Source organism: Callorhinus ursinus, unplaced genomic scaffold, assembly GCF_003265705.2.
Source record: "Callorhinus ursinus isolate GAN/ISIS: 27379988/994484 unplaced genomic scaffold, GSC_fseal_2.0 scaffold72, whole genome shotgun sequence".
NCBI classification, from domain to species: Eukaryota; Metazoa; Chordata; class Mammalia; order Carnivora; family Otariidae; genus Callorhinus; species Callorhinus ursinus.
In genome coordinates this window covers 2,641,866-2,663,089 of record NW_027397134.1, presented here as the reverse complement: position 1 = coordinate 2,663,089, position 21,224 = coordinate 2,641,866, and the positions used below count along the sequence as shown (strand labels likewise).

Sequence of the window (21,224 nt, the reverse complement as noted above, 5' to 3'; positions counted from 1 at the left end):
CTCTCATTCTCTCTCTCTCGAATAAATAAAATCTTAAAAAAAAAAAAACAATAGGAACTTGCCTATCATATTCTCATTATCCTAAACCCTCATCTCTTTTTCATTTGTTAAAGGAGTCATTTGGCTTTTTAACGTAACTTGTATTAATGCCATAACTTGTATTAATGCCCTTGTAGGAAACCAAAATCTTTAAACACTGACCCCAAATCTTTAAACACTGTCTCTCTTTGACGTCTAGGAAAAGGTGTGCCCTGACTCTGCACTCTACCCTTCGTGCTGCTCCAACCCCTCTCTGTATAAATGCTTCTAAATGATATGTAGTGTGTATGTCACATATGCAAATGTTCCTCCCAGCGACCTTCTTGGGTCTTAGTATTCAGGGGAAATGGACCTCATGGTGATCTTTGAAGACCATCTTCCCTTATAATAGCCTGTTTTCCACAAGAACGTAGAATCAAATGAAATTAAAAAGCATGCATAGCATATAGGAGCTCCTGCTGCTGCTAAGAGGGCTGAGCTAATGGAACCACTTCTGTGAACTTTGGGCCTCTCAGTCCCTGATTGCCTTTAGAAAATGTGTCCCTGGGCCAGGCAGCTTCTGAGCCCCTGGAGGTTGGACTGGTGTGTAGGAAGACACGGGCCTGAACTCTAGCTCACCTGGCTCCTGGGTCTACTTTTGCTGCTTATTAGCACTAGGGCCTTGGGCAAGTACCTGAAATTCAGGGTCTTTCAAAACATCTTTAACAAAGATAAGATCCTACCTCCTAGCTATGCTACAAGGATTAACGCTAGCAGGGCCCTGGTGCTTGGCTATTTGCTTCAGCTGTTATTAAGAACATGTTTCAACTCTGTTGCCCTCTGGATTCGGAACCGAGGGCCTCACAGATGAGAATGGTTACCTTCTTTCAGATGCCCAGGAGAAGGGCCCAGAGCCTATCACCTGATAAGATGCTTCATCTGCACGCACCCTCGCTTACCCTCCCACGACACACGCCTCACGAGACACACATCCCAGATGAAGTGCCCATTTCCAAGCTCTCTGAGCGGCACCCCCATGAAAACATGCCCTCCAGGCTTGAGGTAGGAGAGGTGCCCTTCAATTCTTGACCAAAAGGGTGCGCTGGGGACTCACTCACTGTATGGGGGTAACTCTTGCCAAAGAACTCTCTTCTCCATTCTCCTCACTCCCTTCTCTCTGGGTCCTCTCTGGCCCGGGATCTGGCTGGGGCCCCAAGCGTCCTGGGATGCGTCCTTCTCAGGAACCTTCTCCTGTGTGTATCTGTATGTGTAGAGCGAAGGCGGGCCACCTGTCCCTTCGGTGGCCGACACTTATTGCACTGGTACCTCAGGTACAAAGGTCTCATTCTGACATGTTCCCTGTACACCCATGTGTTCCCCACACCCCCCACCCGCATCCACGATCCACACGCAGACAGTCGTCATACGGGCCCCTCTCATCACACAAAGGGAGCAGCGTTCGCCTGGTGGGAGGACAGAGTGGCCTTTACGTTTTCAGTTGGTTACCTTTTGAACCAAATTAATATTCGCCAGAAGTATATTGTACTTCTGCTTTTGGTGTTTCACCAAGGAAAACACACACTGCTGCCAAATATCGGTATGGCTGAAATGTCTGAGAAGTGCTTGTCCTAACACAACGGAAACATCCAGCTGTGCAGTCTACCTTTTACAAAAGGCTTCACCTCTGCTTGCATTTGGCGCTCAGAGCAATCCTATGTAGTTGGGATGGCTCTCTTTCCTGAGCGTATCTGGGCGTGTGGGTATGTGTGGGTCTCATTCTCATACAACTCACATTTTTATTCACAGAAATTCACACCTAGGTCTCCCAGATTGCAGGGCTTTGAGTCTTTCTACTGCAACACACATGTCCAGATGTGTCCAGTTGGGCTTTATTGATGTGACAAGGCCAAACCGATGGCAGAGAGTTCTAGAGTCCTGTTGTCTGGGGAGGAGGACTCTGTGGCCAACGCTTTCTGAGCAAAGATTTCAGAAATAAGAGACCAAGTAACGGGACCTTCCAATCAATCACCGTCTTTCTGTCTCCTTGTACTCAGGCTGTTGAGCTGGCGGAAGTGAAACCTTCTCATTTGTTTGATCACTGTGTTTACTGAAAGGAAGAAAAGCTGAGAAAAAAAATCCCATGTTCCTCCTCGTAACACTTAAGTACAGACTAGATAATTCCATATCATGAAAGGAGCAGGGTATTCACAGAAAGCTTCTGAGTTAAAATTGCACAACCATTCTGGGCACCAGACGCCAGGGGCTGTTTTGGTTTTGATTCAAATGACCCTCTTAAGAAGGCATTGCAGAAGAGGAATTTTATTACCAGTTGAACAACCATAGCACATATCAGAACATATTGATTCTGTGTGTGTGTGTGTGTGTGTGTATAGATTGCTGGCAGGTAAATATAATCATTTGTCTTCCAAGCCACAAAAGGTTTGTTCTCTAAGTAGTAACTGTTAGATAATAGTGTGGCTTAATAGTCTTGAGATGATACAGAGAAAAGCAATTTCTAGGGTAATAGATGGGAGAAAAAGGAAATCTCGTTTCATCCAAAAATAAGCAAGCATTTCCAGAGAAACGAGGATATGATAGTGTCTTTGGCTTTCTGATGAGAAACTGTAACACCCACTGGGCAGTGCCAACACCAAGTGCTGGAGGGACCACACTGCTAGTGTTGGTTTGATCCAATGGATGTGACATCAGAGTCTATGCTTGCTGGACTATATCCCCTCTGGTTGGAAAGTCTGGAAAACGATATGAGTGGGCTCGTAGGGAGGGGTTTTCTGAGGAGAATCACCTCCACAGTGTCCTTGTCCTCAGGGGTGATTCTGGCACGTTTCTACAGTGTGCAGCTCCCACCCTACCTACCACTGATGCTTGCTGGCCTACTTCCCATGCGCCCTATGAGTTTGAAGGGTGCCCGAGCAGGTTGGGCAGCTGTGGCTCCAGGTCTGCAGAAAGCCCATGGTCTCTCGGGTCACCTTGCAGCTCTCCCTCAGTCTGCCCCAACAGCAGGCCTCTCAAAAGTTTGCTTAAGGGGCACCTGGGTGGCTCTGTCGGTGAAGTGTCTGCCTTTGGCTCAGGTCATGATCCCAGGGTCCTGGGATCGAGCCCCACATCGGGCTCCCTGCTCACCCTCTCCCTCTGCCCTTCCCCCACCCTGCTTGTGTTCACTCTCTCTCGTTCTTTCTCTCTCAAATAAAATCTTTTTTTAAAAAGTTTGCTTAGGGGCACCTGGGTGGCTCAGTTGGTTAAGCGACTGCCTTCGGCTCAGGTCATGATCCCAGGGTCCTGGGATCGAGCCCCGCATCGGGCTCCCTGCTCGGCGGGAAGCCTGCTTCTCCCTCTCCCACTCCCCCCGCTTGTGTTCCCTCTCTGTCTCTCTCTCTGTCAATTAAATAAATAAAATCTTAAAAAAATAAAATAAAAAGTTTGCTTAAGCCAAAGAGGGGGCCTTATAATAAGGTTATAGCGATGAGGAGTCCCATGAAATCCAAGGCAAGCCTAGAACAGAAAAGCCTGGGCTGCATGGGGCAGGCTAGTTCTCATCACGGCTCAGCCATTTCCTTCACGTGCACCTCCTACTGCAGACATCCAGTTCGAGATGAGAGGTACAACACGCTCCTTGTTCCTGGTCCCAGAGTAGGAACATGGCCAACCTGAGCAGCCCCTGTGCTCACACACAGCCTGCAGAGCTAGCCACAAGAAGTCACTTTCTGATCTCCTGAAGTCCAGTGCATACATTTTGGGGCAGGGAATCTGATTGGCCTAGCTTAGGACAGGTGTTCACCTCTGGTCCAATCAGCACTGGGGGGTCCTCAAGGATAAACTTGGCCCTGGGAACTCGCCCCTGTGATCCTGTGGATCAGGGAGGCAGTTTCTAGAATAGAACCTTTATGGTCAGGGCAGATGCCCCAACACTGCCTTCTTTACCATTGCCTTCCCTCCTCCTGATGGTATAGCCTGTTTTCCTGCTTGAAAGCCTCACATCTCTGCTCCTGGGTTCTTCTCTTCTAAAAGGCAACACATGGAGCAGAATGCTTTTGCTCCCGCTTCCCCTTTCCTTGTTGTCCCTAAAATTAAGCCCAAGGCTCCTTTCATCATAAAGGTTTGCTTATAATCTCTATGAAAACACAGACAGGGTCTAGCGGGTGATTCACGTGGGAAAAATTCCAAAGGTCTCAGAAATCTTGAGTTCCCAAAGTCCCACGTCTTAATTTCTGGGATTCTTGCTAAGTGGCTTCTGGGATAAATAGGTCTTTTCAGCGGTTGGCAGACTGGCCAGGTAAAGCCCAGCAAACGCCCATATTACCGATTGTGCATCTTTTCATATCTCTGAGACCTTCAAATAAAGTAACTCTCACTTCCTCGGGCTTTATCAATTATAGAGAGGCCTTTGCTTTGAAAGAAGGGGCATTTTCCTGCCCCTGCTACTGGTGTAGGAGCTGTCTCCCCACCCCGTGCCCCAGAAACTGAAGACCGGGCTTCTCACCCACTGTTTCTGGCTTCAGGGCTGCAAGTGGCCGGTCTTTGGCAAGTAGCTGGTTATCAGTGCAAAAGAAGCCACGAGGTGGGGCCGGGGGAATGGAAAAAGAATGAGTTAGCAAGGGGTGTTGGGACACAAACGAAAGCGTGTCTGTGTGGAGCTTCAGTCGCAGCTTTCCAAGCAGTGACGGAGAGTGTACTCGGGGAGAGCAGGAGGCCATACTTACAAATGAAAAGGCCTCTTGCCAAGCCCTGTCCCTGAGAAGAGAATGAGCTCTGGCTCGGCTCTGTGGCTCTTGATTCATGGGCTGTTTCCATCTCTCTGGGGAGAGCCGCATGCGAACGGCGTTCTGGAGCCGGCCTCTGGTGATGGCATGATTTATATTCCCCGGAGTAGGTGGGGGCTGGGCTTCTCGTAGGGACCCAGGAGCAGATGCTGGTGGGGCAGGTGGGCACCAGGGGGAAGCTGCTGCCCACCTGCTGGACTGTCTGCTGCCCGTCTCAGCCCCTCTCCAGGACCCGGGCTGTCATCCCACTCTCAGGCCAGCTTATGCTGACTTTAACCTTTTGCCCTCATTGTTCTCTGTGACTGAGATGATCTAAACCTCAGCCATCCACCCACCTCCACGCAGGGCACTGGGGCAGGATCCAGCTGGGACTCTTGCTGGTGGGCAAGCGCCAGGTCAGGGGCCTGGAGCAAGAACAGAGGTCCAGGAGTAGAAAGGGCTAAGCCTGAGCCAGAAACCTTAGGCCTCAAGAGCCACAGGAAAGGGGAGATAAGTGTGGTGATCAGGCCCAGCAGGCAGGACAGATAGGCAGGCCAAGGGTCTAAAGCTGGGTCAGCAGGACTGGAATGTGAGCAGAATGGGAGGAAGGAGGTTTGGTGCCTCCCCAGCTTGCTAAAACTGGCAGCTGACTGGGTCAGGAGTGCCCTCCTCCGCTCATCCCGCCTTGCCTCCTGGCTCACATCCTTCTTTTCCTCAAAGTTTTCAGGTTTCCCCTTTGCTGAACTGTGACAACTAGTTTTACCTGCAAAGCCAGCATTTTTCTCCTGTTCCTTCTGTCTCACATCATGGCCAGCGGAAGAGTGGCCAAAATCAGGCCATGAGTCCAAGTGCTCCAAGGGCTCGTGTACTCATTCATAGTCTCATATTCAGTCTCTCTCTCTTCCTCTCTCTCTCCCATCACCTGCTGTTCGTTCATTCGGTCTCTCTCAGTGTGTACACATAGATGTACACACAGCACCGTGTCATCATTTATTTTTTGTGTTGCAGGGATAAGTGTGCCCATCCAGCATCTTCTTGGAACTTTTCAGGGGCAGAGGCTTGTCTTCACTAGGAATAATCCCAGCCCCCGCCAAGGGCTTGGCTCGCAGTAGTCACACAGTGAATGTGTTTGAGGGTTGGTCCACCTGATGACCAGATGGATGAATGTGTGGCACCAAAGTTTATCTTACTTTTTTGAATCCCTCTTGGGATTTGGTAATAGTAGGATTTATTTTATTTTATTTAAGTTAGCATATAATATGTATCAGCCAGGATCAAAGCAGCAACAAGAAACACACAGTAATTCGAACAGGGATAATTTAAGATAAGGAATTGTTAATTGGGGGGCCTTGGTTGGTTGGGCATCCGGCTCTTGGTTTTAGCTCAGGTCATGATCTCAAGATTGTGGGATCGGCCCTGCAGTGGGCTGCGCACTCGGCACAGAGTCCAGTTGAGTTTTTCTCTCCCTCCCCCTCTGCCCCTTCCCTTTGTGTTCTCTCTCTTTCTCTGGAAGAAAGGAAGGAAAAGAAAGAGAGGAAGAAGGAGGGAGGGAGGGAGGGAAGGAAGGAAGGAAGGAAGGAAGGAAGGAAGGAAGGAAGGAAGGAAGGAAGGAAGGAAATCTTAAAAAAGAATTGTTAACTCTAACAGAGTTAGATTGGGTTTGGCTAGTGAAAGTATTCTAAAGTACATAGGAATCGCAGATATAAGGAGCAGTCACTACCCTTGAGGACTGAGAAGGGTGCCCATGGAAGAGGGTCCCCACTCCCACTGAGGGCCGAGATATGGACGTCTTTGGGGAAGGCACTGCCATGGCTCTCTGAGTGGCAGAAAAGTTGCCGTGTACCACACCGGTGGAACTTGCTGGAAATCCACCCTCAGAATCTGCAAAAATACGCTCTCCAGGGTGCTGTGAAAAGCCTTTCCTAGGGAGATGCCCTACACCACTACAGAACCACCCAAGGAGTGGTTACCAGGGGACTTTGAGACCACGGGGGGTGCTGGCTGCCATGTAACTGCAGAGGTGATGCTGTGGGGAAAGCCCCACGCTGCAGGAACTGGGTCCTGGAGCATCCTTGGGTGGTGCAAGGGCTGGATGCTTGAGAACCGGCTTGCACTGCTGGAGCTGCACACCGGAGAAGCCAGCCATGCAGAAGCAGCCAGGCCTGGGGGACGCTGCGTGTGCTCTGGGAGCCTGCTGAAAACAAGCACACCAGAAGCAGGAAGGCAGAACTGCTTCCTCCTGCCCATCTCTCTGGGGCTCTCTGCTGCTGAAGCTCCAAACTGTGCCTGCTGGCAAAGGACAAATATGTAAAGGGCCGTGCATGATCCAGTATGTTCCAGAATGACGATACCATCTCCTTCCCACCCACAGTATAGGAGAGTTCCAGTTGCTCTGTCTTGCCAGCACCTGATATCGTCAACATTTTAAAAATTTGATCCATTCCATAGTTTGGAATTGTTTGTTGCTAGTATGTACTGGTATCTTGGTCATGGTTTTAATTTGCATTTCTCTTATGGCTCATACTGAACATTTCTTCATGCACTTGTTTCTTATATTGTGCCATTCTTATATTCTCTTTGGAGAAGTAACCGTTCTAGTCTTTTGCCCATTTTTTAAGTTGAGTTGTATGTTTTTATATTGTTGAGTTTGATGGTCTTTACATACATTCAGAATACAAGTCCTTTGACAGATATGTGGTTTGCAAATATTTTGTCTCAGTCAGTAGCTTGTCTTCCTCTCTCAACAGGGTCTTTCACAGAGCAAAAGCTTAATTTTTCTGACATCATTTTTATCAGTTATTTCTTTATGGATCATGTTTTTGTAAAATGTCTAAGAAATCTGTCACTAACCTTAGGTCAGTTTTTCTCCTATATTTTCTTTTAAAAGTTTTATAGTTTTACATTTTTATATTTAGATCTGTGATTCATTTTAAGTTAAGTTTTGTGTAAGATACAAAGTTTAGGGCTCATTTACAGGGCTCTTTTGTGTGTGTGTGTGTGTGTGTGTGTGTGTGTGTGTGTGTGTGTGTGTGGATACCCAGTTGTTCCCAAGCCATTTATTGAAGACTGTCCTTCCCCTATTAAATTATCTCAGCACCTTTGTCAAAAGTTAATTGACCGTATTTAGGTGGCTCTATTTTGGGACTCTGTTCTGTTTCATTGATCTACATGTCTATCCTTAATACTATTACCACACTCTCTTTGATACTGTAGCTTTATAGTGAGTCTTAAAATCTGACAGTGTCATTCCTCCAACTAATTACACTTCTTCAAAATTGTTTTACCTGCTTTATTTCATTTGCCTTTTCATATAAATTTTAGAATCAACTTCTCTATAGCTACAAAAATGTCTTAAGATTTTGATTGGAATGTTGTTCAACTTATAGATTAATTTGGGAAAAATTGCTGTCTTTATTATACTGAGTCTTAAAACCCATGAACATGATATGTCTCTCCATTTATTTACATCTTTGATTTCTTTCATCAGCGTTTTGTAGTTTCAGCATAAAAAACTTGTATATATATTTGTTAGATTTATACCTAAGTATTTCATTTTGGGAGCTATTATAAAGGAGATAATTTTTTTTAAATTTCAGTTTGGAATTGGTTGTTGCTAGTATATAAAAATACCAACTTTTTGTGCATTGCTTTTATATCCTGCAACCTTGTAAAACTCAACAGCTCTAATAGTCTTTTTGTATTCCTTGGCATTTTCTTAACATAGACAATCATGTCTGTTCTGTATGGACACTTTCTTTTCTTCCTTTCCAATCCATAGGCCTTTTATTTCCTCTCTTGCCTTTGTGCATTGATTAGGGCTTCCAGTACTGTATTGAATATGAGTGATGTGAGTTGACATACTTACCTTGTCCCTGAGGTAACAATGACATTAGCTGCAGACTTGTAGCTGCTCTTTATCGGTTGATGACATTCTCTTTTATATTACTCATTTGCAAGTTTTTATCGTAAGTTGGTGTTGGATTTTGTCAGATGCTTCCCTGCATCAATTGATATAAATGTGTATCTTTTTCTTTAGTCTGTTAATGTGGTGGATTATATTGGCTGATTTTTTTCAAATATTGAACAGGCCTTACATTCCTGGAATAGCCCTACTCCCCTTTGACTATGGTGTATAATTATTTTTATATGTTGCTAAATTCTATTTGATGTTCTTTATTGATTAGTGTTATGTCTATTTTCTATTTAATCTATGGAATATTGGTCTGCAGAGTTTCTTTCCTCATGTTATGTTTGTTAGCTTTTGGTATAGGGTAACACAGGCTGCATAAAATGAGCTGGGAAGTGTTCTTTCTTCTAGTTCCTGGAAGTGATTGTGAAGAGTTAGTATTATTTCTTCTTTAAATGTTTGATAGAATTTGCCATTGAAACCATCTAGACCTGGAGTTGTCATTTTGGATGGTTTTCAACAATGAATAAAATTCTTTAGTAGTTATAGGACTATTCAGGTTATCTATTTCCTTTTGAATGAGTTTTAGTGGTTTTCGGTTTCTGACTAATTGGTCCATTTCATCTAAGTTGTTGAATCCGTATGTGTAGAGTTGTTTATGGTATTCCCTTATTATCCTTTTAATTTCCGTGGGGTCACTAGTTAGGTTTCCTCTTTCATTTCTGATATTGATAATTTTTGCCTTCTGTCTTTTATTCTTGGTTTGTCTGGGCAGAGGCTTATCAATTTTATTGATTTCCTTTAAAGAGAACCAACTTTTTGTTTCATTGATTTTTTTTTTTAAAGATTTGTTTTACTCTTTTCAATTTCATTGATTTTTGCTCTGTTATTTTACTTCCTCTGTTTTTTTGGTTTGTTTTACTCTTTTTTTTCTAGTTTTTTTTAAGATTTTATTTATTTATTTGACAGAGAGAGACACAGTGAGAGAGGGAACACAAGCAGGGGGAGTGGGAGAGGGAGAAGCAGGCTTCCCGCTGAGCAGGGAGCCTGATGCTGGGCTTGATCCCAGGACCCTGAGATCATGACCTGAGCCGAAGGCAGATGCTTAACGACTGAGCCACCCAGGCACCCCGTTTTGTTTTCTAGTTTCTTAAAGTATAAGTTTAGATTGTTAATATCAGATCTTTTTACTAATATAAACATTTAATGCTATAAAGTTATCTCTAAGACTTTATCTACATATATCCCACAGATTTTATGTTGTATTTTCAGTTTTGTTCAGTTCCAAGTATTTTTCTAATTTGCCTAAAGGCTTATTCTTTGACAATTATTTAGAAGTCTTGTTTAGTTTCCAAGTTGTTGGAGATTTTCCTGTTATCTTTCTTTTCTCACTTTCAAATATAATTCCACGGTGGGCAGAAGATTTTTTGCATCCTTTCAATTATTTTAAATATGTTAAGATTTGTTTTATGACCCAGGTTATGTTGGGGAATGTTCTATATGCATTTGACAAGAATATGTATTATGTGTTTGTTGGGTGTAGTGTTCTCTAAATGTCAGTTATCCTCAGTTGGTTGATGATGTTGTTCAATTCTTCTGTATCTTTGTTGATTTTTTGTTTATCAGTTCTGTCAACTATTGAGAAAAGTGTGTGGAAGTCTCTGCCAAGCTATCCATTTCTTTCAGTTCTGCCAGTTTTTCCATCATGTATTTTGAAGCTCTGTTGGTAGTCGAATACACACTTAGAATCATTTTATGTTCTTCGTGAATTGGATCTTTTATCATTTTGTAATGTTCCTCTTTATCCCTGGTAATTTTCTTTGCTCTGCAGTCTTATTTTTACCTTAATATAACCACTCCAGCTTTGTTTTGAATAGTGTTCATATGGTATATCTTTTGGTATCCTTTTACTTTTAACTTATCTATATCATTGTATTCAAAGTGAGTTTCTTGCAGAAGCATTTAATTAGGTCATTTTTTTAAATTCCATTCTGTTAATCTCTATATTAGACCATTTACATTTAATATAATTATTGATATATGTCAATTTTTGTATGCCATGTTAATATATGTTTTGTTTGTTTCTCTTATTTACATTACTCTGTTTCCCCTTCCTTCTTTTGGGCTACTTGAACTTTTTTTTTTGAACTCCATTTTAATGTATCTCTTATGTCTTTGACTGTATCTCTTCTTACAGCTCTTTAATGGTTGCTCCAGAGATTATAATATACATACTTTTCAGTCTGCAATCTACTTACTATTGATATTTTATTATTTCAAATGAAATATAGAAATCTTACCACCATAGGGTAACCTTTCCCTCTACACTCATCTTGCATTTGGCTTGTATACTATATCTACATACATTAAAATTCCATCAGTGTCAGGAGAAGAACAGTCTATTCTATTTTACTCAGACATTTAATCTTTGTTACTTTCCCTTCTTCCCTGGTGTGCCTAGTTTCCTTATGGTATCATTCCCCTTCTGGCTGAAGAAGTTCCTTTGGCAGTTATTTTAGTGTAGGTCAGCCCTTAGTGAATTCTCTTAGTTTTTGTATTAGTTATATATTACTGAATAACAAATTCCCCAAAATTTAGTGGCTTAAAACAATAAAAATTTATTATCCCACCATTTCTATGGGTCAGGAATCCTGGCATGGCTTAGTTTGGTCCTCTGCTTCAGAGTTTTTCTTGAGGCAGCAAAGTATTAGTTATGGTTAAGGTCTTGTCTAAATGTTTGACTGGAGAAGAAACCACCTCCAAGCTCACATGATTATTGGCAGGATTTATTTCTTTTTAGCCTGTTGGACTGAGAGTCTCAGTTTCTTGCTGGCTATCGATCAGAGACTGCCCTGCATTAATTGCCATGTAGGCTTCCCCAACATGGCTGCTTACTTCATCAAGGTGTACCAGCCAAGAAGACAATAGAAGCTACAGTAATCCAGAAGTTATAGCCTTATATACATAATCACAGAAGTGACATCCATTACTGTGCCTTATTCTGTGGGTTAGAGGCAAGCTGTAGGTCCTGTCCGCCCTCAGGGAGGGGATAGATTGCATAGGCATGAACAAGAGAGTATGTCTGTAATCTCTGTTTGAGAGTATGTCTGTAATCTCAGGCTGCCAGTTTTCCTTCATCTGAGAATGTTTTTATTTCACCATCATTTATGAAGGATATTTTCACTGGATTGGAATTCTAGGTTGATCATTCTTTTTTTTTCAACACTTTAAAAATATATTTCCATTTCCTTCTGGAATCTGCGACCTCTGATGAAAAATCCGGTTATTTGAATCATTATTTTCCCTATACATAATGAATCTTTTATCTCTGGTTATTTTCAAAATTTTTTTCTTTATCTTTAGTTTTCTGCCATTTGAATATGATGCATCTGTTCATGGATTTCTTTGGGTTTATTCTGTTTGTGGTTCACTCAGCTTCTTGATCTGTAGATTTATGTATGACACCAAATTTGGGAAATTTCCATTCATTACTCCTTCAATTTTTTCTGCTCTACCCTCTTTCTCCTCTCATTCTTGGGCTCTGAATACATGAATCTTAGGTCTTTTGGTATAGAACCACAGGTCCTTCAGGTTTGTTCATTTACTTTAAAAAAAAAAAAAACATTTTTTTCCTGCTAATCAGATTGGATAATCTCTATTGCTCTTCTATCTTTAGGTACATTAATTTTCTTTTTTTTTTTTAAGATTTATTTATTTATTTATTTTGAGAGAGTGAGAATGAAAGAGAGAGAGAGAGTACATGAGAGGGGAGAGGGCCAGAGGGAGAAGCAGGCTCCTCACCGAGCACAGAGCCTGATGCGGGACTCGATCCCAGGACTCCAGGATCATGACCTGAACCGAAGGCAGTTACCTGCCTTACCTAGGTACTAATGTACCCTAGGTACATTAATTTTCTTCTGTCACTCCATTCTGCTATTGAGCCCATACTGTGAGTTTTTATTTCAGTTCTTTTTAGTTCCAAATTTTTCATTTGTTCCTTCTTAATATCTTACGTTCTTTGCTGAGATCTTCTTTCTTGCCATCTTTTCAAGAGTCTTTGCCCTTACTTGTAGCATTTTTAAATAGTTGCTTTAAGGCCTTTGTCAGACAATTCCAACATTTGTGTCATCTTAGCATCATTCCAAAAAGCATCTGGTGATTGCCTTTTCACAAGCAAGTTGAGATTTTCCTAGTTGTTTTTTATTTTTTGGATACTGAGTAATTTGGAATTATATCCTGGACATTTTGAATTATGTTATTATGTTAAACTCTGGGTCTTGTTTGACTCCTATGGAGGACATTGATGTTTTTGTTGAGGTGAGCAGTTGACCTGGTTAGGGTTCAGGTCATAAGGTCTGACCAGCTTTCAGTGTAAGTTCCATTTTCAAAGTTCTTGCCATGCTACTCAAGTCCATCCCACAGGTGCATTATTCACTGGGGTTCAGGAACTGGGCCATCTTGTATTTAGGTTCTCATAGTCTTTAGGGTCAGATCTACAAGTATGCAGCTTAGGGGTGAATCCAGGAATTTATAAACAACTTTATGTGCTCCCTTTTCTGAACTCCTCCCTCTCTGTGTTCTCACCAGTATTTTTCAATTCCCCAGGGCTCTTCTTTTTGGTCCTCTCACCAAAAAGCTGGGGCTTTATTTACACCATCCCCCCACCCCCTTGCCACACCTTTCCTGCAGTGACCATCACATCATGGACCAAGGGACATGGGGAGAAAGGAAGAGAAAAAGCAAAGGGAGTTATCCTGCCCTTGTGGGGCTGCATCTCCTCTGGTTAGGCCCAAAGTTTCCTTACCCTCAGTGTTTACGCTCCTTCTGACCTTCGCTTTTTCTGTCACTTCCAACTACCAACGCAGGATTGTTTGTGGCCTAGAACATGAGAACAGAGATGAGAGAATAAGAGAAATGGGGGCTTATTCCCTTCTCTCTGAGTAAGAAATATAGGGCTCCTCCTGGAGCTTTGTCTGTTCGCCCTGATGCCCATTTCTGCATTTTGGGCTGCATGGAGAACTGTCTGAGGGATTCCAGAGGAGGAAAAACATGAAGCTCATTATTGATTTGGTGGCACTTCAAATTCTGGTCTTCTTCCCCAGTTTGCCTGATATTATTTACTTTTCACACTCCTCACATAGCTGCTCCATGCAGTCCATCCCCATCCAGAGCTTAGAATTATATTCAGCAGGAAGGATGGGGTGGAATGTGCTTACTCCATTTTACCTGGAACCAGAACCCAGTATAGCAGGATATTTATAAAAAATACTTAGTAACATTTGTTGAGTGAACAAATGAATGAGACATCAAACAGTTGGTCTTGACCTCTCCCCTGAGCCCCAGACCTGGATGCCTATAGTCTCTAGGCCTTTAGGAAGGAAGTGTCTACATAACTGAATCAACATCTGCACACTTGGCATTGCTGACTAAACTTCTTGTCTGCATGCTCAGCATGTCCTAACTGAACCCATTCCTCTTCCACCTAAGACCACCTTCTACTTTCAATTTCTTGCTTTGCCACCAGTTGCCCATCTGCCATATTTTAACTGCTACTTGTCCCTTCAACGAGTTTCCCAAAAAGAAATACATTCTCCTTCTGGTAATATTTCTTTTGTCAGTTCCCACTTTTCCACTCTCAGCCTTGCCAGCCTAGTTCATATGTCTAGACTAATGGGATAGCTGGCCCAACCCCAGGACAAGCCAGAACCGTGTTGCTGACAACAGAGAACAAGAAGTGGGGAGGAGGGGTGCCTGGGTGGCTCAGTCGTTAAGCATCTGCCTTCAGCTCAGATCATGATCCCAGGGTCCTGGGATCGAACCCTATGTCGGGCTCCCTGATTAGCAGGGAACCTGCTTCTTCCTCTCCCTCTGCTCCTCCCCCCTGCTCATGCTCTCCCTCTCTCTTTCTCTCTGTCTGTCTCAAATAAATAAATAAAATCTTTATAAAAAAAAAAGTGGGGTGGGGCGCTTGGGTAGCTCTGTCGTTAAGCGTCTGCCTTCAGCTCAGGTGATGATCCCAGGGTCCTGGGATCGAGCCCCGCATCGGGCTCCCTGCTCTGCGGGAAGCCTGCTTCTCCCTCTCCCACTCCCCCTGCTTGTGTTCCCTCTCTCGCTGTGTCTCTCTCTGTCAAATAAAAAAAAAAAAAAATCTTAAAAAAAAAAGTGGGGAGGAATCAGGAAAATGGGGTTATACCCAGCTAGTCTGTTTGTAGGGGAGACAAGGGACAGAGGCTTGAAGCAGAGGAGGGAGCCACTATCAAGATTTCAGAGCCCAGGGGTTTGTGGAAGACTTGCCTCACCTGGCATGTTGAGACCCAGGCACATTCATGTATTAGCACAACAGTAACTACCAAGAATGGGCTTCTGGTAGGTGCGAGGGGCTAATCAGGCTTCAGTGAGCTTGACTCTGGGCCCTCAGGGCTGCTTCTGAGCAGATGGGTAATAGCCACCCATCCATCCCACATTCTCCTCTCTGGACCAGCTGACGATCTGCCAGAAAGCAGCCCTGAGCCTGTCACCCCATGTTCAGAGGCCTGGGCCAACAGTTCTCAACCACCTTCCAAGTTCCAAGCCCTCCACCGTTATTCCTCCTCCCTCCCGCTCATACCCTCTACTCCAGCTCAACCGGGCTATTTCCTTGGCCCCAAAGAGCCCCCACACTAGCTTCTCTCCATGCCTTTGCTCATCCCATTCCCTCTGCCTGGAAGCACCCCCTCAGCCCCCACCAAGTCTCCACCTATCAAAGTCATATTCTTCGGGATACCTCTCAGATACAGCAAGTTCCGGGAAAGCCTTTATGCCCTCCCTATCTTGGGTATAGGCCAGTGCCCTCCTTGTACTCCTTAATCCATCTTAGCCAGCAGCCACTAGTCATCCTAGCTCGTAAGTGCCTTGAAGGCAGGTGTAGTGTGACCCTCCCCTGTTTAGCCTCTGCAATCCTTGCACATACGTCCTGCTCCGTAATCATTGTGGAGTCAGGGCGAGTGGAATCAGACTAGGTAATGTGCCATCTCTAGAAAGTCTCTCAAAGACATGGGTGTGGGGGTGGTGGTCGCGATACAAAGGCACTCTTGGGATCCCCGCGGTAGAGATGAGGTTTGTTTTGTAAATGGAGGATTCCTTTGTCTGTGACACTGTCTGTTTGTTTTTCCCTTCAGTGTTAATACTCTGCAGGGTCAGAAAATAGAAAGCAACCCCATTAAGCATGAGATTCTGAGGGCTCTGTCTGGGGCTGACAGCAGGAGTGGGACTGCAAGATAATGGAGGCTGGTACCGGTCGCAGCCAGTTCTTCTCCCCTTCGCAAAGCGCTGAGTGACAAGCAGATTCCCAGCTCCAAGCAGGCCATCGCATTCAGATGATGAATGTGTCCCTGGACAGAGGGGCTTGTTGAGTGATATTTACCAGGGTCTCTGTGAAGGGCCCGCAGCCCCCCAGGGAGCATTTCAAACCTTCAGCTGCCGCCCGTGGGGCTGAGAGAGGAATTCAACCTCATCCCCTGCTCTCCAGCGGGATGGAAGCCATGGTGATTTGTTGAGGTGCTCAGATGTTTCCTAGTTTCTCTTGCTTCCTATACTCACCCCTTCCCCCACCTTGTCAAACCCCAGCTGGGAGAGACTTGGAAGTGTGACAAGCTTAGAGCCTTGGGGGGGTGGGGACAGGTGGGGCGGTCAGTGCCAAAGACCTGGGTGCAGGCCTGGCTTTACCACTTGGTGCCCTTTGGCCTCGTTCCTTGGCTTCTCTAAACCTCAGTCTCCTCAGAAGTAAAATGGAAGCAGTAAGAGCTGTCTCACAGACAATAAAATAAGAATACTTTGCATATTATAAAATGCTCTCCAGCTCAAGTCATTCATTCATTCACCAATTTCTTGTGGCATACCTACTGCGTGCCAGGCACTGTGCTGGCTTTGAAGTGCTGTTCTGACTGTGTGGGCTGGCAAGAAAAGCAGGCTAATGGCTTTACCAGTGGTTAGCATGGTTCTGGGGTGAAGGTGAATAGCTGGCCAAGAAATCAGACCTCTGGGCTCTCTTTGAAGACTGCTCCATTTTTGACACCTTTAGGGCTTCAGCACTTGGGAAACCTTCCCAGTGACTGGGCCTTTGCATGACCTTCTGTGAAGAACATGGCTGAGTCAGGGCTCTGGTGCCTACTTAGCAGGCATGTTAGTCTCAGTTCTCCAGAGAAATAGAACCAATGGGGCACCTGTGTGCATGCAGACACACACACACACACACACAGGCTTATTATAAGGAATTGGCTCATACGGTTATAAAGGCTGAGAGGTCCCAAGATCTTCAGTTGGCAAGCTAGGGACCCAGGAGAGCCAATGGTTTAAGTTCCAGGCTGAGCCCAGGTCTGAAGGCAAGAGAAGACTGATGTTCCAGCTTGAAAACACTCAGGTAGAGATGGAATTCTCTCTTATTCAGCCTCTTCGTTCTGTTCAGGCCCTCAGTGGATTGGATGGGACCCACTCACATTGCGGAGGGCAGTTTGCTCTCCTCAATCTTCAGATTCAGATGTTAATGTCATCCAGTAACACCCTCCAGATGTACGCAGAATAACGTTTGACCAAATGGCTGCCCACCCCCCCAGGGGACCCAGTCGAGGTGGCCCGTGACAGCAGGTTTGACATCCACACAGAGCGTTCAAGTTTTTCAGGCAGCTTCGCATACTGTGTATCATTTGGCTCCGTAACAGCCTAGTGAGGGGCTTATTCCCCTTCCTCTGCGACCCTCTGATGTCCCAGGTTCGCCAGCCTGTCTGTTTGAAGCAGGTCATGTTCACGTTAAACCCACCTCTTGATGCGCAGAGCCTGTTCGCTCAGGGTGCCGGCAAGTCCTTCCCTCTCCAGAGCCCACTTCTTCAGCATTGAGTGGTTTGCGTGTTGAGTCCGTCTTCTTCCTCTGGGGCCCTGGTGCTCACCACTCTCCCACACTAGTTCTTAGTCATCAGGAAACTATAGACAGAGTCAGTGAGGGCTGAGAGCTGGCTGTGGCCTGGATGTCACAGCATTTCCATGAAGTCTGAGCGTAACCAGCATGCTGAAGGGAGGCAGGGCCCGGCGCTGAGGCAGGGCCCGGCGCTGCCTGTGCCAGCCTCGGGGCATGGTGAGGTGTGGGAACAACTGGAAGGGGGGTGGCCACAGGTGGGCAGTGCTCCCTCGGACACTTCACCACCGCAGGGGTCCTCTTGGGCCACAAGTGCTTGGCTTTGACGGTTAACAAGCCTTTTGTCATTTTAATCATGCTGGTGAATCAAGGCACTCCTGGGTATTTCTGTTTATTTAAAACCCATTGTAGATGTTCTGTTACAGTCTGTCATCAGGGAAATATGAATTTATTAATCTGAAAATTGTAACATCCTCCTGGTGAGCTTGGAAAATGGGCTCCTGTCGGCAAGGCTTCTGCCCACATTTCAGACAGTGCTCTCTCCGCCTGGCACTGTGGCCACTCGTGGGCACATCTGTCTCCTCGTGTGGAAATTGCCTTTTAGGCCAGGTGTTCCCAAGGCCCAGTCTGGTGCTACGCCTGTGCTAGGGGCTTAGTTACCGTTTCTGGAACGGACTGGACTGGAATGTGCTCCGAGCTCTGCTCTGGGAAGAGCACCCAGTCAGCCCAGCACACACTGTTGAGCACCTACTGTGTGTCATTAGGTGAGATGCTGGGGTGTGACCCTGGTTCAGGCACAGCACTGACTGTAGGGGGCTCACGGCCGAGTGGGGGCGACCACCAGAAACCGCCAACCAGAGTGCCTCTTGAGAAGCACTTGACGGAGGAGGGAGGAGGCCGCAGGGCCACCAGAGAGGGTGCAGGGTGGACACCGGCCTCAGGGAGGCACTCTGTAGCAGGGGTCTGCCTGGCGGGGGAGTGGCACCGCACCTCAGGGCAGACTCGCGTGGCTGAGCGCTTCCTCTCTCCCATTGTCTCACTCTGCGGTTTCCCTTGCAGGGCCTGTGCCAGCAGTGAGACGGAGAGTGAAGCTGGAGACATCATGGACCAGCAGTTCGAAGAGATGAACAACAAGCTCAACTCCGTTACCGACCCGACTGGCTTTCTGCGGATGGTTCGCCGCAACAACCTCTTCAACAGGTATGTGCAGGCTCCAGCTCCCAGGCCGGCTGTAGGATAATATGCTTCCAGCTGGCACTCCTTCCAGCTGCTGGGGCCGCCGGCCAGGAATTTGCAGGAGTGTGACGCTTCCACAGCCCCACGCTCATTAGGGCCTCAGCACCACGGCGGCACCTCTGGGTCAAGAGAGAAAAGAGTGACAGGCTTGATGTGACCATCTGTGTTCGCCTGGGATGAGAGGTCCAGGGGCTGGCTGGCTGCCTCTTCATGTAGCCCGAGAGCCGGCTTCCCAAGCAGCAGGCAGAAGCCAGAGAGAGGGCTTCTACCTATTCCTTTGCCCGCTTCGGTCAGCGACCAGGAAGGCCAGGGAGAGAAGGGGTGCCAGCCTTCCTGGAGGGAGGACTTGTCCAGACCCAAGTCCACCCATCCACCCTGAGACCCAATCTCCCTATTACTTGACCAAATAAACCTTCATGGCTTTAAGATGGGTCCAGGTTGAAATTGCCAACCAGTATACCCCTATATCCTTTTATCAGGGGTGATAGCTGAGCGGTGTCCAGATAAAGGGGGCAGGCAGTTGGGGTTGAGGGACACCTGTCCCACTTTCATTGGGTTGCCTGGCCACAACCCAGGAGTCACATTTAGAACTTTCCAGAAAGACGTCCCAGATTCTCAGGTCCCTGCCATGGCCTTGACTTTGAAGGGCAGCAGGTAGAGCCTGGAACACAGGAGGGAAGTGACTGTGCTCTGGGTGGAGGCAGCCTCTGCCTGGCAGCCCTGCTCTGTGGGGCACAGGGTGCCCTGTCTGCTCCTACTGCAGGCCCATTTCCTCTCCTTACTGTGCTGTCTGGGTGACAAATGTGTGTTTACTTTCCCAGGGCCAAGCTGAACGGGTGGGAGCCAGGGGCCAGGGATGTGGGAGTTGGCAGCTTGGCTGGAGGAGACTACAACTTCATGTTGGTTCATCTCCAGGTCCTCCTTCGTCTCCTCTGCTTCCCACGTGTCTTGCATGGCTGTTAGTTTCGTGGGGGAACGTGGCCCAGTGGGGGAGCCCCAGTCCTGGGATCATGTCCTCCTCCTCCAGCGTCTCGGCCTGTTGAGCAGGTGACTCTTGACTGCAGGAGCCACCGGCGTGGTTGGGAACCACAGTGCGGGGGGCTCAGGGTCTGACTGTGTTGCTTGCCAGCTTAGTGAGCTGTCAGCCTGTCTCCTTGTTGCTGAAATGGGGACAAGCTTCCTAGCTTGCAGTTTTCCCTTACTATGGGGATTAAAGGGGCTTACGTATAAATAACACACTGACAGGCTTCCTAATGCATAGAACGCATTGCACACATGGTAGCTTTCTACTGTTTTGAGTAAAGTGGGAAGGACAGTGCTAAACTTGAATTCTTCAGGTAATGTGGGTGCATAAACTTGGGAAGGGATGACATTTGTATGCGGCGGGTGTTCACCACCTAGCGTGTGGCCTCACCTGCTCTTCTTCCGACCCCACCTCCTGTCTTTCACATGAGAGAAGGCTAAAGACAGGCCATGAGGCCTCCGTGGCCCTCCTGATCACAGGCCTGCTGGCAGCCAGTCAAACCCCTCCAGGGCTTTGGGCATATGGTAAGAAAAGGGTCAAAGCGGGTATGTCTGGGATTCTAGCTCATCATCCCTGGGTGGGAGCTGGTGTGACTTTCAGATCATGGAGCTGCTCATTTTGGGAAAATGGTTTTCGTCCTTCACATCTGCTCTGACATAGGTCTGATGAGCACAGTACTATGGATTAATTGGTGGGTTCATTTAAACAATGCAATCTCAGCTGAGGACTGGGCCAGCCTTGGGGCTGGGTGGGGAGCCTGGGCCTTGCTGCCCCCTGCTCTGCACTTAGCTCCCTCAGCAGCATCCACAGACACTTCCAATCTTTACCTTCTAGAGGCTTCTGAGGGCAGACTGTATGGGGGAAACAGCCTGTGTTTCTTCAGCTTCAACACAGTGAGCCCATAAGGCCCCGGACAGTTTGCCATGCCAAGTGCTCTCTGCCGCTTCCCGATGAACCCAGGAAGAAGGTTCTGGCTTCCATCTGAGGGCAGCAGAGCTTCAGGAGGGACCACAGAGGCAAAGGTGTCCTCGTCAGCTAGCAAAGTGCAGGCCTGCATGTCACAGCTGAGGGGCACACACGGGCCGGGGGCTGGAGACCTGCGCAGCAGCAGATACAAGAGCTGACTGCAGGCCATACCTGCCAGCTGCCCCGCCAGCCTGTGCCTTCCCACGTCCCCCGCACCCCCAGGGCTGCCAGGTGCACTGCCCTGCCCTGGGCTCCCAGGCCTCCCTCTCTGCCCCTTCCATGTCTAGCGACCTCCTCGAGGAGGTGAGGTGCCTTGTCCCTGACCAGCAATGGCTGAGAAGGGGCTTGTCTTCAGCCTCCCGCTATTGACTAAGGGCTTCCAGAGTTCTTTGGCCTTCTTGTTCTGGGGCGGTTTGCTGGACCAGTCTG

General features: G+C 46.7%; 1 protein-coding gene across 5 annotated transcripts in view; it reads left to right on the top strand.

The window, feature by feature from the left end:
* The window catches only part of TTC28 (tetratricopeptide repeat domain 28), a 639,440-nt gene that overhangs the window by 577,731 nt on the left and 40,485 nt on the right, over window positions 1–21,224 (top strand). For all 5 annotated transcript variants that reach the window (XM_073886735.1, XM_073886734.1, XM_073886736.1 and 2 more), the window contains one exon: window positions 18,629–18,769. In XM_073886735.1, the coding sequence (XP_073742836.1) occupies window positions 18,629–18,769 (141 nt within the window). The remainder of the gene's footprint in view (window positions 1–18,628; window positions 18,770–21,224) is intronic.